Source organism: Cannabis sativa, chromosome 9 (assembly GCF_029168945.1).
Source record: "Cannabis sativa cultivar Pink pepper isolate KNU-18-1 chromosome 9, ASM2916894v1, whole genome shotgun sequence".
NCBI classification, from domain to species: domain Eukaryota; kingdom Viridiplantae; phylum Streptophyta; class Magnoliopsida; order Rosales; family Cannabaceae; genus Cannabis; species Cannabis sativa.
The window spans coordinates 25,905,305-25,915,786 of NC_083609.1; the positions used below are offsets into that span (position 1 = coordinate 25,905,305).

The 10,482-nt window shown below is 33.4% G+C and overlaps 1 protein-coding gene across 2 annotated transcripts; it reads left to right on the top strand.

The window, feature by feature from the left end:
• The first annotated feature begins 493 nt into the window (after window positions 1-493).
• LOC115721777 (uncharacterized) lies at window positions 494-8,572 on the top strand. Of its 2 annotated transcripts, XR_004012693.2 has the most exons (2): window positions 494-2,099; window positions 8,282-8,572. XR_004012693.2 is itself a non-coding variant. In XM_030650851.2 (1 exon), the coding sequence occupies exon 1, from the start codon at window positions 747-749 to the stop codon at window positions 2,034-2,036; it is 1,290 nt and encodes a 429-aa protein (XP_030506711.2). In that variant the 5' UTR covers window positions 494-746; the 3' UTR covers window positions 2,037-2,306. The 2 variants fall into 2 exon arrangements, 1 of the variants encoding a protein (XP_030506711.2); XM_030650851.2 differs by lacking the exon at window positions 8,282-8,572 and having other exon boundaries at window positions 494-2,306.
• Window positions 8,573-10,482: the final 1,910 nt, after the last annotated feature.

Genomic DNA, 10,482 nt, shown 5'->3' on the forward strand with positions numbered 1-10,482 from the left:
TTTTTTCCTTTTAGACATCACTTTGATATACAAAAATAAAACACATATGCATGTATGAAGGATCGAACCCTTAATCTCACAGTGCACATGACTCTCTATTCTCCGATTAATGCCACAAGAGCTTCCAGTAATTTATTAAATTAAATATTAATATATTATAAACTTTTATATATGTATATATACTAATTTTAATTTTTTTGAGACCTCGAAAATTATGGGGCCTGGGGCCTATGCCCCGGCTGTACCATTCTCTGGCCGGCCCTGTTAGTGACCGAAGATATTTTTCTGCCAAAAATACGACTTAAATATTTATTTGTTACTCAACATAAAACTTAAGTATTTATGCCGTAAATTATTTATCCCCTCACAATAATATTATGTACATTACCATGATGCCAATGTTGTATTGAATAGACTAATCAACCAAAACACTTTTTTATTTTCTAATCAACCAATTCATTTATCATTTTCTTAAAACATAATGTGAAAACATAAAAATAAAAGATAATGACAAACAAACCTTATTTTGCAAATTTCAGTTTGAGAATGGCATTTTGGCAAATTCTCCTCTCTGGTCTCTCTTTCTCGCCTCTGTCTCACACACACTTCCCCCCTCTCTCTCCCGAATTTTGAAACTTTGTTTTCGGGTTTGGAATAAAAGTTGAATTGAAGCTCTACACGAATTAAGTCTGTGGACTTTTTTTGAACTGTATTCTGTATACCTCTCTCTCTAGGGTTTTGTTCTAATGGAGCCTCTAGAATTTGTTATCGACAAATTCAGAGGTTTGGGTCAATGGACTCAAGGCGTCATTGATAGCTTCATTCACTGCCCCCGTCGGAACACTCCAGTTGAAATATTGAAGAGGCTACAACGAGAAGCTTTTTCGGATTTGATGAAGCTCAGGGACAGGCAAGACAAGGTAGAAAGAATTCTTTCCTTGTATAAGACTGCTAAAGGGAGTCCATTTCAAGAAGTGGGTACTGTTCTAAGAGGGGATGTTAATTTCATGGGAGGTTTGCTGATGATGATGAACAGTGTCGATTCACATGAGGATGGTAACAACTACAATGTACTTGATAAAGCTGGTCTCAGAACTGGACTTGATATGAGGTTCACTTTTGAAACCACAATCCAGGATAATGATTCCCTTGTTGTCGAGTTTTTAAGCTCTCAAAATCCCAACAACAATAACGATTGTCAGGGATTAGGAAGCTCACTTTCTTTATCAAAGCTCTGCTATACAGCTAATGCTAGTGACTGGCTATCAGCATTTGTTATCCCCTTGGGTGGGAAAGGCAGAGATGTTGCAATTCTCAAAGACCCTTCTCATCAGGGTAAGGGCCTAACTGATATTTCATCTTCCGGACCATCTCTTTTGAATCAGCCAAGTGGTAGTGCAATTGGATTAATGGTGAAGAAATCAAATATCATTGCTTCATTGGCTCAGTTTGTTTCTGGGCAGGTAATGCATTTGGATTCTCATAGCTTTGGCCATTGTTTTAGCACATTTGGGCAAGTTTTGTATCAACTTCCAAGAGGAACAAAGCTCTCGGTCATGGGACTTTTGCAATCACCAAAATTAGCATGCCAATTACCTGCCTCTTATGGACCGTTCACCCTCTCTTTAGGTGGTTCTAAACATCAGGAAACTCCTGAGGGAATGGTTGAGAATTTAGTTTCCACCATTGGAAATAGCTCACAGGGAAATGTACCAACTGGGTCCGTTGCTTTGATGTTGGAGTCAGAAATTGACGAGTTCACTAAGATTGGTGGCTGGATTGAGCTTAAGAACTCGGATCCCAGATATCTAAAATGGGGGGCGAGTTTGTCGGATGATTCTGAAGATTCATTTGGATGGGGAATGAAGTTTGGTGGGATGATTGAAGGTCCCTCAAATTTTGATCATTTTCAGGTTGAAACTTACATGAAATTGAACTTTGGAAAGAAATTCAGTATAAAGCCTGGGATTGCTTATATAATGGATGGGAATGCTAGAGTAACTGCACTCATGCTTCGGTCTAATTGGTCACTTTGACCACCATCTTCAGCTCGAGTATAGGTCCATTGTTTGAAATATCAAATCCAGTCTGCACTGCAGGTATATATTCGACTTACATGTTCCTACAACTGGTGTTTATATATCTGATTTAAATGGTGCAAAGGAAGTTGTTCCTTTTTTTTTTTTTAAAAAAAAAAAAAAAGAATTAAATTGTTTTTTTTTTTTTGTTGTAATTTGAAAATGCCGCTTTTATGAAGTATTACGGAGTATTTAACTAAATATAAATTAGTAAAGGTTTAATGCAAACTTTTTGTTTAGCAATCACTGATAATCTTGTGTGACTTTGTTCACATGAACTCCATTTTGCGTTACCTTATGTCACAATCTACCGTTGACATGGAAAAACTTCACACCTTATGTCAAACAAAGTTGAAGGTATATCACTAACTATATGTACCCCATTGCTGCCTTCTCTTGTAAATTAAGGCCATCCTTTACATTTTCATTGACAGGTTTTTGAACAGTAAAATGTTGAACATGAAAAGATATGTAATGAATGAGCTCATATTACTATAGCACCTAGCAACAACACCTCACCAATCTTAGGATCTTTATAAATGGGAATATTAATCTTTTCTGGTGCAAGTTCTGGTGCTAGTAGATCATAAATAGACTCCAGATACAACTGTGAAAAAAGAATATGGTTTTGTAAATAAAGATTGGTCACCATGAAGAGTAATGTCCATGATCATAAAAATCAGTACTCAATGAAAATTGAACAGAGAAAAGCTTTCATGCAACATAAAAATTCTACTTGGAAATAGGAAATTGAGCTTCCGACCTTGTTTAAGGGCACAAGTTCAAAAGCCTTTCCTCCAAAACACCAATGATGGCCAGCCGATTGCAAATGATGGATCTATAGGATCTCCAATGCAATTAACTTTATCAAAGACAAACTATAATTAAGAGACTAGGACAAGATCATATATATAACCCAATAAAACAGTCTCAACCACATCCATTATAAAATCATATATAATCATTAGATCTCGTGCCATATGACCTGGCTTGTTACAGTTGTAACACATAAACAAATCAGAGTCATTTCTATTAGGGGGTGGTTGCTGCCTGTTATTATGGTTCCTTTGATGGTTCCAATTCTGATTGTTGTTATTGGTTCGAGGTTGATTGTTGCGGTTTGGATTCGCTTTGCGATTCTGATTCTTAAAGTTTTTCCCATTGGGTTTCAGAACAGCAGTGGATCTTTTATTAGTGTTGTTGTTGTTTCCAACAACAAGCACCTCTTCCTTTTGGTCTTGTTTTCGAGCTTCCTCCTCAATTCGAAGACGAGTGATCAGACTTTCCAACGAAAACTCTTTTGTTTTATGCCTGAGAGTATTTTTAAAATCTTTCCACGAAGGGGGTAATTTATCAATCATAACAGCAACTTGAAATTGTTCATCAATAGTCATACCTTCAGACAGAATTTCGTGAGCTATTTTCTGAAGCTCGTGAGACTGAGCTTCGACTGATTTATCATCGGTCATTTGAAACTTCAAGTAGCGGCTGACAGCGTATTTCTTTGTTCCCGCCTCCTCGGTGTCATATTTTTTCTGTAATGCTTCCCATATCTCCTTGGCAGATTTGTCAGAATTATAATAATCATACAAATCATCAGACAAACCATTCAAAATAAAATTCTTACACAGAAAATCATTCTCTACCCAGGAGTCCCTTTCCTTAACCTGCGATTCGTACTTCTCGACTTCATCCTTCTTCTCGGCAGGAGGTGGAGTCTCAGAAACAACTGGTTTCAAAACAGTAAGCACATACGCAACTTTTTTCATGGTCAGAAAAAACAACATCTTCTGTCTCCAACGTTTAAAGTGCAAACCCTCAAAACGAAAAGGCTTGTTAATATCAGCAGTAGAACCAGAACATTCATCGGTAGTAGTCATAGCAGAAAGAACGTCTTAAAATTGTTGAGTAAACTGCTAGCAAAATAAAAGAGGAACGATATTACCGAATGAATAATTCTGGGTTGAGTCGCGGACTAAGTCGCTCTCTTTAAGACGTTCGCGGCACTGCCCAGGAGTGTGCAAGCAGTCGAAAATTGCCGGTCGTCCCCAGGATAAAACAGCCCAGTCGTTGCACTGTATCGGAACCCCACTGCACTGTAGAGCACCGTCGAATACACCCAAAAAATTTGATATCGCAGATGGAATTTTTAATTTTATGAAAACTGTGTTTTTCTGATACGAAAGAGATGTTTTTCTCCCATCAGTTCAATCGCATTATATAGGCGAATGGATTGAATAAACATAACGGGAAGAATAACGTTTTCTGAAGTGGGGTGAGTTGGTTTTTGAACGTGTCCCGTTAACTGATACGACTAAGTAATCAGTTTAATTAAACAAGTTTCTTAATTATTTTATTAAATAATTTTTCTGTAAAAAATAATAATATAGTGTCACACCACACCAACCGGCCCGGCTCGGACGGACGGCGCGCGCGCGCGTATGGTGGGTCAAGTGTGTGTGTCCTCACCCATTCGCACAAAACTGGGTACCCCTTGGGGCCCAAACCCAAATGCCAAAGTTGCACTCTTTATACCCTTGTAAATGAGGGTTCATATCCCATGTGGGACTCTTTCCAACTCACACACACTAAGACACTTATATATTTTGTTAAAATATTCACAACATTTCCAACAGTCACCATGAAGAGTAAAGTAATGTCCATGATCATAAAAATCAGTACTCAATGAAAATTGAACAGAGAAAAGCTTTCATGCAACATAAAAATTCTACTTGGAAATAGGAAATTGAGCTTCCGACCTTGTTTAAGGGCACAATTTCAAAAGCCTTTCCTCCAAAACACCAATGATGGCCAGCCGATTGCAAATGATGGATCTATAGGATCTCCAATGCAATTAACTTTATCAAAGACAAACTATAATTAAGAGTAGGGGTGTTCACAAAGTATCCGATCCAATCCAATCCGCACGATCCAATCCAATCCAATCCGCAAAATGCGGATATCCGCACTTGTGCGGATTGGATTGGATTGAAAAATCTAAAATCCGCACTTGTGCGGATTAGATGTTGTTTGACCTCAAAAAGTAACCGATCCAATCCAATCCGCACTTAATTATATATATTTTTAAAAAATTATAATATGTAATATATATTAATTAAAAAAAGACACAAACTTCTAATTTCTTAATCTTTTTTAGTAATATATTGAGTTGGTGCATTTTATTTATTTTGTAATAAAAAACACAAGAAAAATAATTCTTATTCACATAGACACATACACATAAAGTTTAAATATATATATACTAGTTTATTTATTTTAGTAATTAGATACATATATATTTTAGTGTAAATCTAAAGATAAGTATATATATATTGATATATATGTATATTGGTTTAATTTGTATATAAATAGAGATGGAAATAGATTAGTATTGGAGATTAAGAAACAATAGTCTTTTTTTAATTTTTTTTTCTATGAAATATTAAATAATTTATTATTAAAAAAGTAACCGATCCAAAATAACCGATCCAATCCGCACTATTGCGGATTGGATTGGATTGGATTTAAACTTTTATGCGGATCGGATTGGATCCAAAATATGAAATCCGCACTTAGTGCGGATTGGATGTTGTTTGACCAAAAAAGTGCGGATTGGATCGGATGAACACCCCTAATTAAGAGACTAGGACAAGATCATATATATAACCCAATAAAACAGTCTCAACCACATCCATTATAAAATCATATATAATCATTAGATCTCATTAACAGTCAACCATCCATTATAAAATTGTTAGACTAATATAATATGAAAATAAAGCATATATATGAACGATATGTAATGCTAAATAACTACAGACATATCGAAATAGAATATGCGATGAAAAGACCGAAATACCTTCAGCCATTGATGTCTGAACTTCAATCCTTGCAATAGCTTCGGTATGCGAATTCGGGCTTCCTCGCTCTCTCAACTCTCTTTAGATGGAATTCTGTTGTTTACACAGAATGAGTGAAAAGCTCGGGAACTGAGACCTATATATGATTAGATAGGTGAGATACTCCATCAGTATCTGCGCCACATTAATTGTTAAATTATTTTGACAATTAATTAGGAAATCAAATCGGGTAATAAATATCAAAATCTAATCATATATAGGATATCACGTAATTAATTTTGTCCAGATTCAATGAATATAAAATATTCATTTATCTCAAAATAAATTACTTTTATTTTATTCCATAAGACTAAAACATTCAAATCCAACGTTCCTCATTATATAATAAACATATGAATCATAGCGATATGTCCTCATTATATGTCGAGTATTATCTTCGGTGTATTACAATATATTTACTATATAATAATGTACTTAAGCGAATAAACTCTAAATCTTATGTTTATTTAGGTCCTCTAAAATTTTTTCAAATGTAAAATTAAGATGCGCATAAATATGAGAAAATATAAAAATAAGAGTTTGATTAATAATAACTTTATTTGTACAAATTACATAAGGGAACCAAGTCCCATGTTTTCTATATGATCCTTGAATTAATGAGGTGGCAAGCCTTTTGTTATAGGATCGACAATCATCAATTCAATGTTGATGTGTTGAATGACCACTTGATTTTTTTAACACGTTCTCTAATAGTTAAGTACTTAATGTCGATGTGCTTGTTTTGACTTCCACATTTGTTGTTCTTAGCCATAAAAACAGTAGCTTGAATTGTCACAGAATATTTATAACGGCCTTGCTATAGAATCAACAACTCTAAGGCCTGAAATGAAATACTTTATCCATACACCATGAGATATAGCCTCAAAACAAGAAACGAACTCGACCTCCATAGTAGAAGTAGCAGTCAAAGTTTGTTTGTTACTCCTCCAAGACACATCTCCACCAGAAAACATAAACACTTAACTAGAGGTCGATTTACATGGATCAGTACAACCAATGAAATATGAATCTGAGTAGCCAACTACTTCTAGATTGTCAGTTCGTTTGAACATCAGTTTGTAATCCTTAGTATCCTGAAGATACCTCATTACCTTCTTTGCAGCTTTCCAGTGGTCTATCCTTAGACCTCGAGTTACTCTAAAATCAGGCCCGGCCCTGGGCATAGGCGGGCTAGGCCTGTGCCTAGGGCCCACCCAGTCCAGGGGCCCAAATTTTTTTTTCCTCTTTTAAAATTATATATATATATTTTTTTTTACTGATTTTGAAAAATACCACATTTTTTCTAACATAATGGCCCAAATATTTTTTTCCCTGTGGCCCAGTTTGTTTCAGGGCCGCCCCTGTCTAAAATCTTCCTACCACTCCGACAGAATAAGCAATGTTGGGTCTTGTGCACCTGAACATACATTAAGCTTCCGATAATAGAAGCATAAGGAATGTTCTTCGTTTCTTCTCTTTCTATATTATTCTTTGGACACTAGCTCAAATTCAATTTATCACCCTTCACAATTGGAGCAACGCTCGGTGAACAATCTTTCATCCAAAATCTTTCTAAAACTCTGTTGATATAGGCTTCTTGAGATAAACCTAAGATACATCGGTATCTATCTCTATGAATCTTAATGCCTATGACATAGGATGCTTCACCCATGTCTTTCATCTCAAAGTTCTTTTAACGAAATTATTTTACTTCACGTAGCAATCCTTTATCATTAGATGCAAGAAGAATATCGTCCACATATAAAACAAGAAAAAAAATCTTACTCCCACTTTTCTTTAGGTATATGCATTTATCCTTAATTTAATTAAATAAATCAAAACATATAAACCTAATGAATCAGCCTAGAAAATCCATATAAGACAAAAATCTAAAACTCTATAGAATGACTATTTTACCCTTCTCTTCAATACTTAAACTAAATGTAACCTAGGGGTATTTTAGTCATTTCTAACTACTCTAACTAAACTAACAACTCGACTTTCTAAATTAGTTTGGTATATTTCTAATACAACTCATCATTTAACGTCGTGACATCTTTGACCAATCCATCGAGTTTCTACGATATTGAACCCGAAAATATTTTATTTTAAAAATGGTATACATAATACCCACATGTTGCGATAAAATCACCGTAATAAATAAATTACGCTTAATTAATCATTTACTCCACATTTACTAATTAACTCATAATTAGCTTAAATAAGATTATAATCTTACTCTAATATTCATATAATTACATATTTAATGAAATATGTTCAATTTAACATAATTATAATTTTTAGGATATTACAGTGGGGCTCTATGTCTGAAGGGTTCTGAGTCAGTTGAGGTCTGGACTGCATTGGATTGACTCTTCAATTACTCGCTTCCATATTACTTCTTGGAGAATGGTCTTGAGAGACTCTTTGTTTCTGGTCTAAATGACCTCTTTCGAATCAGGATGAGTCGGCCTTGGCAGTCCTAGCAAATTGTAGCTTATGCCTAGACTGAAGTTTTGTTTGACTTAGTTGTTGGGCCCAAGTTTGGGCCTTCCTTGATCGATACTGGACTTTAAAATTGTACACATCACGAGTTTGAAATAGGAATGGCAAATGGGGCGGGTCTGCCCCGCCCCGCTTCTGCCCCGCCCCGCCCCGACAAGCTATTGCCCCGCCCCGCCCCGCCCCGATTACCTTAAAAAATTAATTGGGTCTGACCCGACCCGACCCAACTGGGTCGGGTTTGACCCGACTTTTTTTTTTTTTTTTTTTTTTTTTTTTTTTTGGGGCAAATTTACTTCTTCAAATTTTATTTTATAAGAGACTTTATAAGTTAAGAGAAAAATATTTTCCTAAAATTTGATAAGAAGTTTTATTGAATCAATTAAAGTATTTAATTATATTTTATAATTATTTTAAAATTTATCAAATTTAACATTAGGAGTTTTTTTAATAAAAGTATCAAAAGTGTATAATTTAAATATTTTTATATATATATATATATATATTATGTACATGGTATTTGTCATACTTTACTGAATATTCAATTGAAGTACGCAAAGAATCCATTTATAAAAATAAATTAACAATAAATGTTAATATAATACTTATTGATTATTTAAAGGTAGTTGGAGTGATTTAATTATATATTTATATATAGAATACTAACGAGTATTATATACATAAGTTACTTTAAAAAATAATTAAAAAACATATCATTTTAAAAATATTAAACAATTACAGAATAAAATAAGTATTGGTTTTGTTTTTTTTTTTTTTTTTTTACTTTTTATGTGTTGTTAAAGTATATGTAATAATGTATCACTTGAATATTATATATACCATGTACATAATATTATATATTTTCTTCTATCATTAATATTTTTATTAATATTTTTTAAGAAGCCTTGGCCATGGATTAATTAACATTTGTGGGGAATCTAATCTCTAATAAAGCCATGATAGAAGAGAACAATATATACATATAAATATATACACACACTGTTAAGTAAATAATGATCCCCTAATTCAATATATATGTACATAATCTGCTAATTAATTAATATTTGCGTTTGGGTTGGGAACCAATGGATGAATGCAGAGTAGTAAATATTTTTTTATTTTTTTTTTAAGTTATTGCATTAGCGGATCGGGTCATCCCCGACCCGAAAAAAACCTAACCGGGGCGGGGCGGGGCGGGGCAAAGACCCGAATATCGATTCGATTCTACCGGGGCGGGACTGCCCCATCGGGTCGGGGCCCCGATCCGATCCGCGAAAAAACCCCAATTTGCCATTCCTGGTTTGAAAATCCAAATAACAGAAGTTACAAAAAATAATATAATAGTTAGTTATATTTATTTATGGTATTTTGTTGGAGATCTTAGTTTTTTAATTTTCTTTCTTACAATTAGCATATTTTACAGCATACGATTTATGTTTATGTAAATTCACTTATTTTTTTTCTGAAAATTTACGCAAACTATTATTTTTGATAATTTTTTTACACAGTTATGTTTAATTTTTTTTTCATATATATTTTTATGGTGTTTTTCAAAAGAACACCAAACACAACAAGAAAATCACATGCAAATAATAGTAAAACAACATTCAAATAACATAGAAAGATAATATACAGATAACAAGAAACCAACAACAAAATAACAAGAGTGCAACATAATAATACATTAAAAGACCATATTTTATGTAAATAAAATTTTAAAAACTGTAAAAATATTTAAAATTCTGAACAACCTTATTTTTATAATTAAACTTGGTTGTTTTTTGTGTTTTTCTATTTTTTTAAAATAATCCTTTTTTTTCTTCATAATCTATATAGGTCTAATGTTTAAGTTTTATTTTTTTACTAATTAATATTATCTTATTTTAGTCTTAATTATTAAATATTTTTAATCAAATGATGTAAAATTAGTATGAAAAATTGTGTAAAAATGTATGTTCATATAATCTATAGTATATATATTTATATAATAAAGATGAGTAAGT